At 38.1% G+C, this 20858-nt stretch overlaps 1 protein-coding gene across 5 annotated transcripts in view; it reads right to left on the reverse strand.

Moving 5' to 3' along the window:
- Nucleotides 1–5229: 5229 nt before the first annotated feature.
- ETV1 (ETS variant transcription factor 1) overlaps nucleotides 5230–20858 on the reverse strand; it is a 66619-nt gene continuing 50990 nt past the window's right edge. For all 5 annotated transcript variants that reach the window (XM_085050823.1, XM_085050824.1, XM_085050825.1 and 2 more), the window contains 5 exons: nucleotides 20069–20137; nucleotides 17620–17688; nucleotides 14416–14585; nucleotides 10633–10734; nucleotides 5230–8058 (listed from right to left, as the gene is read on the reverse strand). In XM_085050823.1, coding sequence (XP_084906949.1) covers nucleotides 7837–8058; nucleotides 10633–10734; nucleotides 14416–14585; nucleotides 17620–17688; nucleotides 20069–20137 — 632 coding nt within the window. In that variant the 3' untranslated portion in view covers nucleotides 5230–7836. The remainder of the gene's footprint in view (nucleotides 8059–10632; nucleotides 10735–14415; nucleotides 14586–17619; nucleotides 17689–20068; nucleotides 20138–20858) is intronic.

Raw genomic sequence — 20858 nt, forward strand, 5'->3', positions numbered from 1 at the left:
CAGCAAAATCCAAACCTTCTTGTAATGAGAAATCTGGTCTTGGGCCCACACCTGCTTTCAGAGAGGCAGATGCACTGCTCTGTTGATACAATTGATATAAATGCATGAAGTCACCTAAGGTTTTAAGGAAGACTCCAAGTCTGATGAAATTAGGATACATACTGCTTAATGTTATCTGTTGAGGCTGGAACTTAGAGCATTATGGAATATGGAATTGATAAATTTAGAGGCAATATGAGAATGGAAAGACATTTATTAGTGTGTTTTTTTCTCTCTCTCTCTCTCTCCTTAGTTTTGACAGTTGTATCTTCTCAGCTCAACTTCAACCCTTTATCTTACTATATAGCCTTAGCTTCCTCTATGCAAAGATGTCATGCAGAGAGCAAACATTATGGTGAAATGTTAGGTCTTAGTGGTGGGGATATAAAATGAGTATTACTCACTAATTGGTCAAATTTTATTCTTGTTTTTTTTTCATTTATTCTTTGTTGAAAGACAAAATTCCCAGCTAAATATAAATGCAACAATATTTATCTTCTCCCTTTAAAAAGAACTCCAACCCCAATGTCAGCAGCTTTATAATCATGCACAAGCCTTTGCAATTTAGTGTAAAAAGATCCAAACTACTTAAATGAGTTGTGTTACCTCCTTTCCAGTTCAATTAGAGGACCCAAACAAAATGCTGTATACAGAACTACCTTGTGCCACCAGAACTTTGTGCTTCCATTTCAAATGCACATGTCCATGTATACCCAAGTCACCTGTAGCCAAAGGTACATTCCTTTGCAGGTCTAGCCTTTCTGGCTAAATCTGCAATATACCTGATTTTTGCTATTATAGAGAATGGCTGGAAGCTTAGTGCACTCCTGAAGACTTGTAAATGTTCACATGGTCTTTGTGATAAGCTGGGCAGGTAGCCTGACCCTACAGATCCCAGTTACCTTTGCAGAGACTAGTGCTGAGCCACTTGGAGCAGAGACTCTGGCACACAGAGTCTGCCAGCACTGGTCAGAAAAATTAATTGCAAGGATTAGAGGTGTGTATAGAGCTCCATCAGAGAGCTTTATACAAAAATGGAATGACTTGTCTACATCAGTAGAATGCAGAAGACATGTACTTTTGTTTAATTTCATGTTTTATTGGTCTCATGCTATGCCTCAGGTCTTGATCATTTGTATATCTTTCTGAATAATGCAACAAGTAAAAAAAGTCCTGTGTATATACTATGCTAGACAGGCATACACATTACCAAATACAGGCCATAGTCTCTTAACATAAAGCTACATAGCTGATTTCAAGGAAACCAAGCTGAGTTATATCAACCCACAATCTGCCCCTGAAAAGTATTCCTTCTTCTTTTGTGGTTTTTGTTGGGTTTTTTTTCTTTTCTTTTTAGTATAGTGGGATGATAAAAGACACTGTATTTATAGCCCCAAACACTCTCTGCATATTCCAATATCTTGTTTGCTCTTTTAACAGCTACCAAACACTGTGCAGATGATTTTACTAAATAGTCAACAATCACTCTGAAGTCAGAACTGATACTCCTGTCCTTGAGGATAAGCTACTAGGGCCAAACACATCCCCAGTGCAGCTCTGTGCCTAGAACATTTGGCCCACTGACCACAAAGTGCACTGCCTTCAATTACCTTTTCTCTCTTGCTCTTATCTCAGTGTACTGACTCTGCACTTATCTTAGTCCCTTCCTTTTATCTAAAATACTGCAATCTTCCAAGTCCCCTAATGCAGTTCATGGTTTGACTCCTGTTGTTCTCATCTAATATTATCATCCCTTTCTGTGTTTTACTTTCTCTCTTCCCTTTCCTGAAGCACTCCCACAAGCACCAGTCTTAAAAAATCACTGCTGTTTACAGAGTTTATTACTTTCCATCATTTCTTATGATTCTCCTGCAGCATGTCTTTCAAATAATTATCTCTGTGATTTACTGTATCGGTCATATAACCTCCTTCTTCCTGTACTAATCAGCTCTGGAATATCTACTTGGTAGAGCCAGATTGCCCCTGACAGACTTTTTCCCATCTCTGTGCTTCCTCACTCAGGCATGCTGGGATCGTGCTCTCTCTGGCCTTCTACACACACACACAGCTCCTCACCAGATCTTCCAGGGCAGTCTCACTCTGGCTGGCCAGGAAGCAGCCTAAACTGCAGATTTCAGCAAATGTCTCAAGCTCTGAGGAGCTGGTGCCTCTGCAAAAAATCTCTTTCTGCCTCTATTTAGGTGGTGTAGCCATATGCCACTGCCCATGAAAGGCTTTGACTGAAAGCCACCACAGCAAGCCCTGTGCAGTACATCTGAAATACTCAACACTCTGTACCCAAGCTTCTACAAAGTGCCACTGTAGTGATGAACAGACTGTTCTCTAAAATACCATGGGTGAGTGAAGAATTAATTTAAACTATCTTCAGATAGATCAGCTGGGTCCTATCAGTGAAGGGAGGGGAAAAGAAAATGGTGTAATCTCCTCAACACTTTCCTTTTTAGGGCAGCAGCAAGAAAGTACCATAGCCTGTACTGTAAATTACACAGCAAAAAAAGCTTTTTTGAACACCAATTCTCTACCTGGTTACTTGGAAAGTAATTGTGGAAAGTGATACATCTAGACATTCCTTCTGAAACAAAGCTAATTGTAGCTACTCAAAAACTACCAAACCACCTCACCCCACCCAAATCCAGCCAGGGGCTGTTACCTCTCTACCACACAACTAAAAAACATGGATATGGACATATGTGCCCACTGAGCTTTGCAAGAGCAAAGACACAGAATTACATGTTGCCAGATCCAAATGCTTGATTGTGACCCTTCCTCAGGGGTACCTTCCTGTAACCCATTTAAAAGCTCATTGATAACGAACAAAATTTCAAGGTACACTGAGTATTTTTGAGGTCAGTCCAATGAAGCTATGTAATAAGGACAATACAGCAGTATTAAAAAGACATAATACATTGCTAGAGTAAATACTGCTATAGTTTCGGAGAACCTGATGTATGGGTACCTTCTTGGAATTAATTTACCCTTTACCTGTTGTGGCATTTTCACACAAAGAAAGTTCTTTGGGAAAATGTCAACAAGACACTTCACAGACATTTTCAGACTATTACATAAGAAGATGGCACAGATATTTCCTTCCCACAGAAATAAAATTGGTGTTCAAGAAGGAAACCAATATTTCAACCTCTTAAAGCAAAAGATGAAGTTAACTTTACCTACCTACACAATCACAAAAGCTGGGAGGTAAGGGATAGCACTTTGCTGATGTATTTCTGAGTCTTAGGGATCAGGCAGACAGATCTGGGTAATCTTGCAATTTTAAAATGCTACTGCCCCTAGCTTTCCATGCTGCTGCTCTGACACAGATTACTCCTCTTGTAGCAAAAGTAACAAAAGACAATGTACTGTAGTTCCTTCTTCTGTAGGAGCACAGGGAGGGCAGTGCTCAGTTCTGTATTGCAGATGCTCTAGTTCTCAACCTGGTATCTTAGCAAAATGCAGTGGACTTTGAACTGGAGTTTCTGTGGCACAAGCACCTGCTCTTAGCTGCTACCTCCTTTCCAAGCTGAGTAGCCTCTAATTTAAAGCCAAACCAAATCAACAAAAACACCAAAAACAAACCAACAAAAACAACAAAAACACCAAAAACAAACCAACCAACCAACCAAAAACCAAAACCAGAAACAAACAAAAAACTCAAACACACAACAGAAAAACCCTCAGACAAGCAAAGAGAACTGAGAAACTACTTTCCTAGGCTGTTATCGCTAGATCCTAGGCTCTTATGCTAGTGGAATATTCCAAAATTATGATTCTTAGAGTATAAGATACCGTATTAATTAAGACTCCCAAAACATCTTTGAAGTAGACTGTTTAGAAAAGTCCTCAGTACTATTAATGTGAGCACTGAATAGGGCTGTTTATGGGTGCTATTACCTGTAATACATGAACTGAAGCTAATGCTCTTCAGAGGAGAAAGTACAGCCATTAACAACTCAAAGATTTCCTCATAATACCTTTTGTACACATTGATCTATTTCCTGCTATTAAAAACCAACCAAACAAAAAAAAACCACAAAGAAGGCAAAAATATTTCCTAGATGATATTGTCCTGTGAAGATGGACTTGCAGCCCAAACCAGTCAGATGTCAAGGGCAATAAAACTCTAAGCATTAATCCCTGGGGAATAGTCCCAGGTAGCAGAGAATCCCAAAGATGAAACGATTCTGGGGAAGGGGCTCTTTGCAGGGAATTTCTGGAGAAAAACCATTTTTGTATCTCAGTTTCCCCATGTAACCTCAGCAGACCACTGTAAGTATAGCAAGCAGATTAGGTCTGTGAAGCAGATGCAATTTGCACTTTCAGTGAATGTAAAGTTAAGGTTTGTACTGCCACTGGTGCATAAGACCAGTGTAACCTTCGAGAAATTGCCAGGTTCTTTGCCATGGAAGTTGTATCCCTAAAGCAAAATCTGTCCATTGTCCTAAACCTGTAACCTTAACTCTCTCAAATGGGTTCTGAGGGGATCTGCCAAGCCCTTCACTAATTTCACCTCTGTTCAGCTACTGGTGCAAGTGCACTGTGATGGCAGATGAAACCTGAGCCCCTTCAGCTGTTCCACCGTGCTGGGTCTTCCAGCAATGCCTCCCAACTTTGCTCCACAGCAGCTCTACCCTGGTCTGTCCCACTGCTCTGCCCAGCAGGAGATTAGCCAACACAGACAAGCTCATTCTGTCACAGCTCCTACTAAAAACAGGGGAAAGCTGTATATTCCTTCCACTTGTGGCACAGCTTGAAAACAAAACCAAAATACTCCCAGACCAACCAAATGAACACCCAGACCCCTCACTCCAGCCCCAAACACCACACATTCAAATCCCGTAGAGTATTAAAATGCCCTCTGAAAATGAGTAACTGTTCTTAGTAGGAATCAATCCCAAAATTTACATAGAGCATCCTCCTTCCTTTTGTCAGTCAAATACAATGCTTTGGTAATCTAACTCCTGGCTATAATTAATATATACATACACATGAATTGTACATACTCCTCACCTTCCCACCCCCCCCTTTTTTTTTTCTTTTTTTTTTTCATTTTTTTGTTACACTTTGCAGCAAGCCATTCTAGGTACTGGGAACAGAGCATCCTCTTCCAAAAGAACAAGCTTTCTGCAGGGGCCTCTCCAATCCAAATGGTTAGGAATCCAATACACAACAATCTTGCAGAAATCAGCTGCCAGATTTATTATTCTACCTGAAAACCCCAAACAAACAAAACAAAACAAAACAAAAAAAAAACCCCTAACCCCAAACAAACAAAAAAGTGGAATAAAAATAGACTTTAAATAAACCTCTTAGGTACATTTTAAAAAGGGTTAATCAGTTCAATGAAAGACTTGTCTTCTGCCGAGAGATCGTGTAATGTTGGTCTGACTGCTTGTTTTGTTCAGTGAGTCACTACCGTATACAGATATATATATTTTTTCTTCTTAAATATTACATATTTCACGCAACTTTTAAATCTTTTTTTTTTTCCTTTTTCTGTCCAACCCCTTTCCCAAGTACCCACATCCTGCCACAGGCAAGAGGCGCTCTGTGCTGACATTAAAGAACCAAAACCAATCCAAGGACTTTTCATCAAAGCATGTTTCATTTGAACCTTAATTCAATGGAAACCACAAATTTTTTAAACAATATTACTCAATGTTTTCCCTTTCCTTTTTGCTAGTTCTGCAATTTTAGACTTCTTTTTCTCCGTTGATCACCAAGTTTTTAAGTGCCATTGAGACCTATGGATAACAGAATTAGGTGGCATATTAAGGCATATATAATAAAATATGTTGTCTCATGGATATGGGTAAATGAAATACCTGCCCAAATGCTTTTTATGCACCTGTGGTTTCTGGTGACCACTAATTTTTAAATTTTGATTAAATGTGTATTACAATATTCATAACTTAAGTAGTGTCTTAACTGACAAAGGATGGAAGATTAACCCACCACCTAGCACTGTCTTTGAAATCCATCCACTAAGATGAAAATTTTTCTTGTTGTTTTATAGTTATGTATTAATTTTTCTCCCACTTCTTAGCAACCTAGGAAAATGAGGTACTTCATATAACAACTATTTAAATTCCACTGGGCACAAAATGAAATCCAGATCTTACCTCCATGTCCCCCCTTCGAACTATGAATTATTGTATTTCAAAAAAGGTACTCATAAATATTTTAAACTTTTGGGGTTTTGTCAGGGCTTTTTGTTTTCATTTTACATATAGAACACCATGTGTGGTTTGTCTTCAAGGTAACCCCTCTCAAAAAATAAAACAATTTGAAAAAATAACAAAACAACAACAACAAAAAAAAAACCCCTCAAAATTTAAATTGTCTTCCAAGTATATCCAATCACATTTACATTTAGTGTCCAAGACAAGTTGATTGGTAACACCAGTGCCAGCACTACAACGTCATACAGCAACTTCATGGTATTCTTTGACAGTTCGTCTCTGTTCCACCGAAAATTACGAAAGGTTCTGCAGAGCTTCCCTTAGCAAGCTGAAGCTTACTAGTCATTTGTGGATGCGCATAAAAGCTGCTTATAGCACAGCTATGGCGTAAGCTATTTTCTAAGCAATAAATGGTTCAAGTCATCTATTTTGTCCTGAAATGCTACCTGTAGTTACAGCATTGCTTATAAATGGTCATAGTAAATTCAGCATCAAAGAGAATATTACAGAAAAAGACAGCAGCAGAAGCATTAGCATTATCTAGTATTTATATATGTTATCAACATAACACAGCAGTAAAAGGTTTAAATGCATATTAATGGGTACCGTGTCTAAAAATTACTAAAGTACCTATTTAGTGTATTGGATATTTTTCTCAAGGAGTGCTTGCTGTGTCTAAACAGCATAATTAGATATGTGACTTAGTACAGTTAATTCCTATTGATTAAATAACTTATTTATGTACCAAAGGAAATGGAAGGATACAAAATGTTTTCTCCCTCCTGATCATGATCCTGTATTTAATGCTGACATGATCATCAGAAAGCCTACCCATGTAATTACTACCCTCAAATGGATCTTGAAAAATCAACGCCGTAGCATGGGCCATATATGTACAACAATGTGGCTCCAGATACAGCATGCTGCTTGCAATCTGAAGTCAGGGATTTTGCTGCTTGATCACTGTACTTATGGCCAGTCTGTCATCAAATAGGATTTTTTTTTGAGGCCACACCCAAAAAAAAAAAAAAAAAAAAGAAAGAAAAATGTTAGGAAAACTATCTGGTTGTTCTCAGAGGCAAGGTACAAGGTCTGCCACTGAAAGCTTCTAAATTAAATGCTGTGGTATATGCTTTGCTTCTCTTTTATAACTGCAGAAAGACAATTAAGAATGGCAAGAAACAATTGCCCTAGGCATGCTGTACTGATATCATCATCAAGTGGTTATTTTGCACAATGAGAATTAACTGTACTATGGATACCCAGAGAAAATGTACAATATCTTATGCTGATATGAAACAAAACAGACATGATATAGCTTTTTTTTGTACTTAAAACCTGTATGTTCCCCTCCCAAACTTAAGTAAAAAGCAAACCCACCCTTTTCCTCCTGTTACACAGAATAACGTTTAGGTTCCAACCCTCCCCTTGCAAATAAAGTGCGCTGTCCATGGCAGACCATAGGAGTAATGCAACAGGAAAAGCCCCTTTTAGTGTACTATTTAAAAAACAAACTAAAGTCGATTCAGCTTTCCTCTGGGTCTTGGGAAAGAGGAGAAGCTTAAGGGAGGGGGAAACATCCCCATCACTGTCACTGCTGTTAATAGACATAGCCTTCGTTGTAGGGGTGGGTGTTGCAGCAGCCTCCGTCCTGCATGTAGACCATGCTCTCATCAAAGTGGGACAGAGGCACAGTGTCCTCCTCATTGATGTGGCGCTCCATGTCAGTCTTCAGCAAGGGGCGCTGGTTGTCCGGAAAAGCCATGGAGAAAAGCGCTTCAGGGTCACAAACAAACTTGTAGACGTATCTTTCTCCAGCCACCTTAAGACAACAGAAGGGGAAAAAGGGTGCAGCATTAAGGCCTCGTGTTTTGTGACTCCGAGTTCAACAGTCTTGTAAAGAACTTTGTTACACAATTAAAAATGTGACAGCAGAACTGGTAAAGCAATGACAGAGCAAAGACAAGAGGGACCTGCCAAAGTAGACTGCAGGATGCTCTTGACTTTGCCACACGTGACATCCTGTTGGAAGATGGACTAAGTATTCTAATTCTAAACATTTGTTTGTGATCATTTCCTATACTTAACCACAAATGGAACTGTTCTTATTGGAAAATGTAAACAAATTGTCACTACAGTGGCAAAATAAAATTACGCTCTGTGTGCGAAGTGGAAAAAAGAATCACGTTGCACGATAGAGATCTGGATTTCACTTTACACGGATTGATTCATACGTACGTATAAAAGCACTTTAGTTACAGTGCATGCTGATTGTACAGGGACAGCGTAAGCAAATACGTAGGCTAATATGTACTTAGCAATTGCTCATGCAAAGCTAGGACATTTGGATTTGCTTATGGAGGGGCAATTTGTCCAAAGATCCTAAAGTTTTCCCTTAATCAGAAACAGTCTTAAATGTCTATGTTTCAATTTCCTAAAAGCTAGAGAATGAGAAAAACAACACAGAATTGCTGTCTTATTACAAACTAAAAACAGAAGTCAATATAGTGTCTTCTCAAGTACCTTATTTTAAAAATTGCACTTAAAAATATGCGTTATATTGCATGCTCATAATTTCTTAAAATTATTTTAAAATAAAAATCATATTGTCTGCTTCTTGCAACTCCAGCTACCATGCCACTCAAGTTACTAAGGATGAAAAAAAGTGTTGCAAACTTAACTCTATTCTCATGGGTGCAAAATAGTTTGAAGCACCTCCTTAAAACTTCAGCTTATTTGTTTTACAAATAGAATTTGGTAGAGACTATATTTTTTATGTCCAATTAATGTCAGCAAGTTTGATAGACTAAAGGTTGCATTCAAAAATCCAGCTTGTACATAACCTGCTATCATTCCATGATTTAAAAAAAAGGAGGGAAAATATGCATACAAACTTTGCCATAAAGAAACCTGCTTTGCATCTACAGGTCCCATTAGTTTTTAACATACATGAACTGGCCATATAGAGTGATTTCAGGACAAACCTGAAACACTGTTATGTCAGAAAAATAAGCATACAAGCTAGCTTTCAAAACGTGTGTTAAACACATTCTACTGGATAATAAAGTAGTAGTTTAGGAGGTATCAGGCTAGCTGTCAAAAATACTTGTAAACTTTCCATGTTAATGGATGTGTGGGTTGGGGCAGCATCATCAGCCTTCTGGTATTTCTATCCCCACCTTTTCAACTTGTTTCACTCTGCTGCAGTTTTCTTTTTTTTGCTTTTCTGCTGCCTTTGATGTGCGCTGGCAGCAGAGTTGCCTATGCAGCTGAGCTGTAACCTGCAACAACGAACTCCTCTGCCTGAAGTACCAGTCAGCAAAACCAAGAGTTTCTGCTTCTCCCTGACTGGACCCAGTTTCCAATCCAGTTTACAAAGACTCAGTGTGCAGTTATGTGACACCCAACAATCCATAAGGTGCTGAGCTACTGAAGAACCATAACCCAATACTAGCCCAGATTGTCATCCAAGTTGACTCCTGGATAGTGAAAAAGGACTGCACTGCAACAATACCATAACCTAAGCAAGAGAACTTCACAAAATCTAATGGAAACTTGAGTAACTTGAGTAACAGTAACTTGAACTGAGAGCATTGTTTCTGTTCATGGAATTGGTATATGGCAGGTTTAAACATGTTCATCATCACTGGTTACAAGACCAATGTGAAAAGACATGGAATAAGTTTTGCAGTCCAAGGTGTTTATTATGATCTTTGATCACACGTGGCAGTTTTGTAGATACAGCAGATAGGCCTATCCTATTGATTTCTCAGTCAATCTACATAGTACTACACAGCAAGATTTAGAAGTATACATATACATCAGCAAGTCTCAGTAGGGGGATGCATTGAATACTGTCAGCAAGACAAGACTGTAATATATAAATTATTGTTAAATATTTCCCCTAACTCAGTCTGAGTATTAAATTCCACTCAAAACCAGCATTATTACTGGAAAAAACTACTGGAAAAAATATAAAAACATTTGGTATGTAAATAATGTAATTAATAGTTTAATTATTCTCACCTATCTTGCATTTACTAAAGTACCCAAGCACTGGGCAGCTAATTCAGATCTGCAAAACATTAATCATACTGTACTCTACTGTTTGCCTTTCCCAGCTGCTAGGAAGCTCTTTTGGATATTTTTGAATGTTACTACTTCTTTCCCTATATTCATGAAATGCATTGTGGGAACTAAAACCACATATATTTTTTACATAGGAAAAAAAAAATCTTAATGCATATGCTGGACCTAATAGGACAAAAAGCTTAGTGTTTGCCTAAACAGATGAAAAAACTACCTAAGCCATGCAATTACAAGTACTCCTTGTAAACTGACCTATGGATTAACATGCAAGGCTCTGGTGAAATGTAATACAAAATTAGCTACTCACCTTTTGCATGATTCCCTTTTCATAATAATAGCGAAGCGATCGGCTAAGTTTGTCGTAGTTCATAGCTGGCCTGTTTTTCTGAATCCCCCAGCGACGTGCCACCTGCCCCAAAAACAGATTAGCAATGATTTGTTAAATGCATTTAACAAGCAGATCTTATCATCAGATACTTTATTTGGGGATGCAGGAGGGAAAACCCTGCAGGTGCAACAAATAAGAAAAGGTTGCCATGACCTGAACTTCCCATGTACTATTATGAATTTTAATTGGATGTGCATCATCTTTAAACTTGAAACAGACTTGTTTGCAAATGTGGTGGAGGGTTAGGGTTTTTCTTTGCTTTTTAATAAAGAAAACCAATGAAAAAATAAAGCCATACTAAGAGATGACAGAAAAAAATATTTAGCAAGTTCCACCACAAAACTTTCACAAAATCTTTCTTTAGTGTGATGCTATGGATAATTGCACTGTCCCTGTCTTTTCCTTGCTGTCAGAAAACTAAGTCATTTTAAACACACATGCATACACACTTATTTCATGAATGAATACAGACTGTACTTGGAACAAGAGCAATGTTGAGATTATTAGGAGATACAAGTCAAAAGACAACTCCCAGTCTTAAACATTACTTCAGCAAAAAAAAAATGAATTATCTGAGGAGGCAGAATAATCTCTTGGAAGAACTATATGATGGTATGAAGAATGGAATAGAAATTTCATAGTTTCAGTTGTATAATTTCCCTTAAAAATAACAATAAAAAGTGAATTGAAAGTAACTCATGAATCTATTCCACAGAGAACAATATGCCTTCTGCTCTGACTTATTTTTTCTACTTGATTTTATGCTTCCTGTTTTATTGCTAAAGATAGTTTTGGACAAAGCAACCCTTTGTTTAAAGAGCTTAACTTCTTATTCCTCATCTGAAATTTTATTCAGCTATTGGTGACATTTCAATAATTGTCTGTAAAAATGACTATAATGTCACCAGAGGGAAAGAAAGACAGAGCTGATGAACTCTTTAAAGCACATTTTATAAAAATGATTTAGAGGTGCATATGCATACAGCTCTGGAAAAAGGACAGAGTAGCCAAGCAGCTTCTCTTCAGACTGCTCTGTGAAACTTCCCATAGGTGTCTGGAGCTTTTTGATGCAAGCCATGACAACACGCAGCACTGAGCAAAATCCATGATTTCAATCTCCACCTCAACAATAATTTATAAAATTTCTTTTGAAAGCGTTATTTCCTTTCAGTGGTGCAGCTTTTCAGGCTTATGTAAATTATCACTGCTCTGCTAACTTCAACTACATTTTAGCTGTACTGAAACACACCTCCAATCATGTAAATTTATTCCAGCTGCAGATTTGGCCTAGATTCCTAACTTTGATTCACCTATTCATTTTTGTAACACATAACCACATCACTCTTTTTTTTCATTCTTTCCAAGGTTTTTTTCTGTATTATTCAGTCCTAAAAGTCCCCAACATAACAGACTTGCAAAATAAATAAGTACACAGAAAAGGTGAACAACAAGTAATGGTTAAGAATATGTTACATCATGTGGTATTTTGACACTCCTAAACAAGCTATCAGATCCAATTCCAGTCCCTGAACTGCATACCATTTACCTAGTCCTGCTCTGAGGAAGGGATTCAGGCTTCTACCCTTCCACCCTACCTTCTGGTCGAAGGTTGCTGTCCCTGTGACAAGCCTGCATAAACGGACCTATGCCCAATTCTCAGGCTCCAAACTTCACAGTTACTTACTTTCTGAATGAACTGTGGCACTCCAGGAGCTGATACATATTCATTTTTGTTGTCACTCTTTCTACAAGGGCATAAACCTCCAGTAAGGAATGGGATGGAAAGGTCATGTCACTGACATCCTAACTTGCCACAGCAGAACCAACAAGCTCTTTGATTTCCCTTCAATTTACACTTGGCAACCAACAGAACTGTGCAACTTCCCATAGGCTATTCTTATTTTAATCGACTGTTTCTGTCAGATTCATGACATTCATATGAAAACAACTTAGGCTCCTTTGTACTCCTAAAGACACACAGAGTGAGGTAAGTTTCAAGCCTCCTCCAGATCTGGGATGCAATTCTGCTCAAAAACACAAAGCAACTTCTACACAGTCAGACATACAGATGAACTGTTCAACTTAAATTAGAATATCCAGTTCTTCAGGGAATTACACTATAAGGAAACCTTAGGGGTTTGTTACTTTCCTTTCCTTAGCTAATAAAATCTATAAAGTTTTTGCACCATCTGCTGGAAACCATTTCTCAATAAAACTCTTCAATCTTGAAAAAATGTGGGCATACCTTAAAGACAACACAAAACTAAGAGAGTGAAAAATGTGTGACTGGGGTAGGGGGAAAAATTAGATACATCATTCACCAAAAACAAACAAAAGACTTTCCAAAGATTTCACTCTGTTCCAGGACAGGTTACACAACTAAGGGATCCATGTAGCCTGCTAAGGCTTCAGACTTGCCAGCAAAGTTTCAGTATCATATTGACTTAGATGGTTCTGAGCCCAAATCCTCACACACACAGCACCAGGATCTGCTGCGGGGACTGTCCCTAGAGGGGGCATGCTCAGACAAACCAGAGCCAGCAGAAGGGTCCTTGCAGCAACCTCTCCTCAGCCAGACCATGTCAGCAGGGAAAGGGACATCAGTGCTGACACCACCCCCAGCTACTCCAGCATGTCCACAGAGCTGTTAGCAGACAATGTAAGGAAAGTGCAAGAAAGCTTTCAGACTGCTAATGCCAGCAGATGGATGGCAAACAGCAGAAATAGCTGGTGGAATGCAGAAGCAGCCATACACCCCCGAGCCTTCCCACTCAGCTCTAACTCGGAGGGGATCGTGGCAGAAAATTTGCTGTGGTCTCCTCTATTAGCAAACCCTATTCAAGGGGCAATAAAGTAAAGCAGAATGATACTGCCTCTTGACAACCCAAATTAAGTCCTCCACATCAATCTTACAACAAAATTCACACACACCTGATCTTCCAACAGTTTCCATGATAGTTTAGAATACAGGCTATGTTACATAACATTACCTAGTCCAAAACAGTTTACATAATAAAACATTCAATTTATTCCTGTTTATCACACAAGTGAACTAAGCCACGCTTCAGCTAATATTCATGAATACAAGTAATTTTATCTACCCCACGACTCCTTCATGGTTCAGAAAAGCCATGCATGTGCATGAGTGTTTGCAAGCCTAGGATCTAAGCATGTACTAAACAATTTAATGATTCAGATTAGCAGGAAGATTCTGAAGAAAACTCTAAGAGAAGGTTTATATAATTTTGATCAGATATTTCTGCCCAACAATCTTAAACGTCCTCCTTTGCCATGTGTCAGACTTAGGGTACTTCACTCTACAGCCTAAAAACGTTCCAAGTTCCCACATCTTCCCTCTGAAGAATAGTTGGTGTTGAAAGACTAGTAAGTTTTCAAAGGATTTTGGAACACAGTTCCATCCCTAAAATGATTCTGAAAAATGTGGACCCTACAATTAATGCAAAGCATTTAGCAACTCTAGTAGTTGCAATATTTTTATTATTTTGTGGGAGTAGGAGTCAAGTCTGTGCTTAACCACACCCCTGTCCTAACTGAAGCACTTGCCTTGCCATCCTTTGTTACCCTTCTACAGCACTACTGAAGCTGAATATTGAAGGAAAATAAGGCCTAAGCCCAAAGGAGCACAATGAAATTTGCAGGATGGGGCAGGGGATGTGAGGGCATGCCATCTGTCTAACTCACCTCCTCTGGCTCGATCAGCTTGAACTCCATGCCTCGGCCAGTCCACGCTATGAAGTGAGAGTTTGATGGATCATCCAGCAGAGCTACCAGGAACTGCCAGAGCTGGAGCGAGCCGCGCCGCTGATACGTGGGACCTTCGCGGTACATGCCTGGCTCCTGTTTGACATCACCTGCACACAACAGCAACCACATCAGAGGGGCAATGCCCTGAAACACCATTGCTTGGTTTGTCAGATAAACTGGGGAAGCAGTCTTTAGGGTTAACAAAACAGAGGGAAGAATCAGCCACCCTCAAATGAAACATTCCCCTGTTTGCTGGGGACTTACAAGAATATATTAATACACTAAAAAACTCTTAAATTCATTCATGATTTATGGAAGCCTCACTAAGCTTCTCCCCATGTAGTTTTGATAATGCAAATCTCTTGCAAACCACTTTGTAATATGCTCTCTCTGAAAGAACAAAAACTATTTTTGAGACAACCCCAATACGTGAATAACTGTGTTTGTGTACTATACTCTGCACAGGCCCCAGTTTTGGTAATGTAATGTATGCTTCATAAAGCTGCAAAACCCTATTGAGTGAAGCTTCTCTCACATGCAAATGCTTCTAAGGAAAATTTGGTAAAGCATTTGACTCGGACTTAAACAGCAGGGACTTTACGTATAGGCATGTAAATCCTGCATTCGAGTTCCTCTGTGGCATACTGGACTTGCATATAAGCACAAATTACTTTTACTCACATCTACATATTAAATTAGTATTCCCTCTGAAAAGCAGTAAGTTAACTTTTCAGAAATTTTAAGTCTAGAGAAACCTTTTAAAAATATCAATAGCATTCTAGTAGCTGTTTCACAAATTGCCAATGGAAAAACCATCCTGCTACATCCAAACTGTCCTTGTTGTTTTTAAATCATATTCATACTGAACAACTCATGCAAACAACAACAGCTGAAAGGTGTGATGCTGAAGCAGACAGTATTTTTTTTCTCCACACAATGACTACAGTCCTTTATATACTGGTAAAATTCTTCATTTCAACTATCAGAACAGCAAAAGCCTCCAATAAACAGTGTGACCTGTTTAATAACGAAAGTCAGGAATTTATAATCAACCACAACATTAGGATGCTCTGACAGCCATTACAGAATGGCTCTGTGTAGTGAAAGACAGAATAATAATATTAAAAATGGAGCACTTCCTTTTGTAATCAGGAAAGAAAATTGAGTCAATAGCTGTGGAAAACAAATAAATCAACGCAAGGCTTTTCGGTTTATGTGAGGCTCAAGTTCCAGTCCTGAAAGGCCTTCTTTTTCAAGGACAGATTTTTTTCTTGTAATGATAGCTGAGCAACATGCAAATAGCAAGTGCAGTATTACACAGGATCAGATTCTTTCCTTGCGCTGATCTTTGATTTCAAATGAAGCAGCTGAGAATCTACTTCTGAAACATCAAGACTAGTCCTGGGTTTACCCACTTTTTGTTTTTCTGGCCAGAATATGATGACACATCTGCTATTTTTCCCCTCAAAACATAATGCTACAAGTATAAACACACCTATTTGCATCATGACATCAATCTTCTAGAGTACAAGGTGTTCTCTCGATGGACAGTCACAGAAATTAGCAGCAGACTTGTTTTGCAAACACACGAACACTTCCCAGCATTTATTTCTTTTACTGTATTTGTATTTCTTTTTCATTTTCATTCCCTTCCCTGTATAAATTCCAAACTAACCAAAAGGTTTTTCAGGGAAGACATAGACAAATGCTACTCCTAACAAGTTTTAACTTCTTGTAGTACAGGGTCTGATCCCATTCCCATAAATGTACATATTAATTTGACACTGATACTCAGATCAGATCCACAATCATTTGTGGGCAACAAAAAAATACCTGACACAGTGTGCTTTAAAAAAAAAGAAAAAAAAGAACAAGCAAGTTCACATTACAAAGCCTGGGTATAACTCAGACTATGAATAAATCACCCTTTCCATTAATGTGTCAATGCAGTGACAATGCAATACTGGATTGAGCAATCTTCAGTTAGGTCTAATTTTGTTTAAAATTCTTTATCTATTTCTTACCAACACCAAAATACATGTGATACTCTGTTTGAAGAATGTGCAATTCTTTGGGTTACTTTCAGAATCTCCAGATCTTCAGCAAACACAACAAATGCTGCTAAACTTGCAATAGTTTTGTAATCCAGAAGTGATTCTCAGGGGAAAACAAAACAAAATAGGAGACAAACACCAATTCTCCAGCTCTACTTTTAGCTGTGGTCAGAAATTTGTTCACAAGTTTATGAGGAAGTGTCTAATCTTTCCTGCTAAAATAAATAAAGCTGGACATACACACACTAACACAAAAGCTACACTAACAACACCACACCAGCATGCATACACTAACATAATGCCATTCTTGCAAATCTAAGTAATTGGTCTCCAAATTACTTCCCAAAGTTGCAGACTAACAGAGTCCCTGGCAAGAAACACGGTGTCCATCTACTTTGCTCATAATGAAATAAATCTGAAATCAACTGAGTTACACCAGGAAACTGATTTTACGTCAGAGTAACTGAGGATAATTTGGATCATTCATTTTAATTGACCTCAGAATTCCTCTTTAAAAAAAAATCTGTTGTAATTGGTAGTGTTGTGAACAGAGTATTGATTTGTTATCAATCCCACAGAAAAATAAACCACTAGTACATTCAACCTAGTGCAAATACATTGGCACAAACACAAAAATGCCCTATACACTAACTCCCCCCTATTCATCACTTCACAGACAGCAAGACAAGAGGCTTAATCCGCAGTAAAACCAAAGCTGCTGCTTTCTCCACTGTTTTGTTAATTATAAGAACAGCTTTCATTAAATCTCAAACAACAAGTAGTATGTGATCATCAGTGCAATGGAAATCCTCCTATTACTTCTCAACAGTACAGGAACTGAGTTCCTCTGCCACAACTCTGGATGCAGCATCTTTTGCTGGCAAAAGTCGAATGACATCCTATTGAACAGGAGACTTTGGTTTCAAGAGACAAAGGTCAGCTTTGGTTGGGCGCACCACAAATGGTGTGTTAAGGAATCCTAAATTGGAACGTTACTGGGCTTTTTTGATCAGCAACAGAGAAAAGTCCCTCATCTCTTTCTTTTTCATCTCCCTGCACAGGAAAAAGAGAGATGTGTCATACATACCGTCAAACTTCTCTGGAACAACGCAAGTGTCATCATAAAACTGCCTAGGTCCCTTTTCATACATACAGCCTGTAAGTTAAAAAGAGAGAGGTGTTTATATAAAAGATGCATGGAGAAAAAAGAGATCACAGGCTTAATGCCAGAGGGAACACTAAGTTAGACAGGAATCAGATTAATATCCCACATCCTTTACACACCACCCAATCCCAACATTTTGGCCTAAGTACAAGGGTGTTTAATTAACGTATGCATTCCCAAAAGACTGTTAATCTCCACCTGCTAAAATGAAAAAGCACCCATTTTTCTCTATGATTTATTACCAAATGTTTGTCTCATTTCCTGTTTGAACTAGAATGGCTTTGACTTTTAACCATTAGTTCCTGCAGGTCTTCTCTCTGCAAGACTAAAGAAATACCACTCAGCATTTCCTCCTTGCACTCACAGAAGTCACCCCTCACACACAGCTCTTGATGTTCCTTCCAACTAAGATAATTTTGTAAAATTTTATTTTGTCATTAAAAGACAAAACTCTCTGCAACCCAGCAGTCCTTCTGGCACACCCTTCTGTGCACACTCCTACTATTCCCTATTATGCTAATATTTTGCTTAACCAGAGCTGTATAGCATATCAGTATCAGTCTCACCAGTGCAACTGAGCGAGACAAAACATCTCCTCTCCTGCCACCCTACTTTTGACTGCCTGTGTTACAGAAGGCTTCTTTGCCTTAAGGTTACAGTGGTTGCTTGGGTTGGTTTTCCACTGTGAAGCTGAGGAGGAGGAGGCCCATCTCAAAATCCTTTTTCCCAATATATTGTTTCCCGGTTCCACAGGCCAGGTCTACATTCATGTTTAAAAAAAAATTTGTTTAATGTGCCCAGATTACCAAACAATTCAAATTGCTTTGTGTGACTGCCCTGTCCTGCCTGTTATTTACTGCTCTATCTTTGTGCCATAAAGTTATCTATTAACTTTGTTCCATATCTTTAGTGAAAATATTGAATAGCAACACTCCTGATATCAATTCCTACAGAACTGTAATAGCAACAATCCATTCAGAGATGATTGCCCAGTGACAGCCTCTTTTAGATCTGTCAGTTGGCCAGGTCTTAATGTATTTAATGTGTACTTTATTGATATTGCTTTGTGCTAACTTCTTAATCAGAATGTAATGCAGAGGCAAATTGAATGCCATAAAAAGTCTAACTATATGATACAAACATCTTTATCAATCAAAATTTTATTTTCAGCAAGGAACAGAATCAGATTTGACATGACCTTTATTCTGTAAAATTATGTTGATTGATTTCCAAATACAGAAAAATAGTTAGCAAACATCACTGCTTTTTTTATGTCATTCATAAGAATTTTGCCACCTCCAACTCCTTATGAGAGCGTAACATTGCTAAGATTGGGTTTCCCCTAACTGTTCTGTGATTAAAACTCAAAACCTTTTGCCATTAGCCCTGTAGTTTGCGGATTTTTTTTTTGATGCCTCTCACCTCCCTTATCAAGTTTCTATACTTCATATAATTTCGTATAACAAGACTTAGAAATTTCTATCTCCTGTTTCACCTTCCTTGTTAAACACTATCATTTATTTCTTTGTTTTCTGTCTTTATTTCAACTCAGAAGCAGATGGGATTTTAGCCAGATGTGTTATCTTTCCAATTGTGTCTTTACACCAGCAAATGAAGTCTTCCTGGAAGATATTGATTCACACACATCTGTCTGGATTCTCATGAATCTCAAAACCAGATTCCTCATGTTTGTAAAATTTGCCCATTGGAAGAAAAAGAAATAAACCCTAAACAAACAAGCAGAAAATAATATATTGATAAGACAGCTAAAGTAAAACAAGACAGTGGAGGGTATAACCTCTCTTTTAGTCATATTAGTTCTGTTGGACCTCTTATTTTTAGTACATATAAAGTACTTTCACTCAGAATTATTAATTTTGACAATTATGTAAACTCTGTCCCACTGAAATCATTGGGAGTTTTGGTGCTTGTCTCAATTTGGGCATAAGATACATCAAAACATTGCAAAAATAATAACAAAAGAAAAAACCTAAACCTTCACTGAATTTAAAGTATAAAACGGATTACTTAACACAGTTAACTGAGCCTGTCATGCTAACAGCCTGGAAAATATCACTTGAGCAGAATGAGTGAAACAGACACATTTTTAAGCATCTCTTCCTTTCAATTGCTAGAGGCTTTGAAAAGCAGAATAAGTTCATAATATAATTGCTTCTATCCTGATCAACCCATGGCACTAAAAGAAACCACAAAAAAGTCAGTGCATCAGAAACTCAAGACTGAAAAGGGAAAGAAATATGATGCAAGTTATCCCAGCAGCAGAATTAAACCAGTGAACCCCAAATCCCTCCAGGCTTTTAAATTTTTTACATTTCACTCATACAAAAGTGATACATAATAGAAAACTTAACTTCTGTTCTGTTTGGATGAGCCAGGAAGCCTTCTTGCCTCATGTAAATGGAATGGCAACTAGGCACTTCTGAAAGGAGAAGATGACAATGCAAGTCAAAAGACTGTCTGGAATTAAAATTGTACAGGTTATCAACGAGACAGGCTGCAGGCAGAGGAGCAACAAAAAAAGGATGCAAGTTACAGTGAGAGGGAACCTGTCAACACACAGACAGCATTTCAGAGCAGCACACACAACGCATGGCAAAGGAGAAAATCTTGATGTGAGGATCATAGATCCCATCTCACATAGGCACTTGAACCCCAAACCTTTTGTAATAAACTTGGCTAAAAGCTGACTCCCATGGCAATTACACTCTAGACCATTCACAGACAAAAAAATCCACACCAGTGACCATGAATATTTTAAACCCCGTGCTTGTATATCTATCTTTGTAACTAATTCAACCCAAATTTTTAATCAGTTGCACTGAAAAGACTGCCAGTCACACCAGAGACTTATAAACTCTACATGAACACAAGGAAAGTCAAAGTGAATTCAGAGTAGGATAATGCTTTTTAGACTCTGGTTAAGGACTTGAAGGGTTAATGAAATTTTCTGCAACTGCTAAGCATTTTATTTAGGAATTTAGATCTATCTATATTGCTCTCCACTTGCACATGTTGAAAACAAAAATTATACCTTTCAAAAAAACAAAAAAACCCAGAATAAACCTGTGTATATTGTAAGTAATACTGATATTTATTTTCTATTCACCACCTCTATTCAAATCTGCAAGAAGAATGAGAAA

The sequence above is a fragment of the Lichenostomus cassidix genome, chromosome 2 (assembly GCF_008360975.1).
Source record: "Lichenostomus cassidix isolate B80296 chromosome 2, HeHo_3.0, whole genome shotgun sequence".
NCBI classification, from domain to species: Eukaryota; Metazoa; Chordata; class Aves; order Passeriformes; family Meliphagidae; genus Lichenostomus; species Lichenostomus cassidix.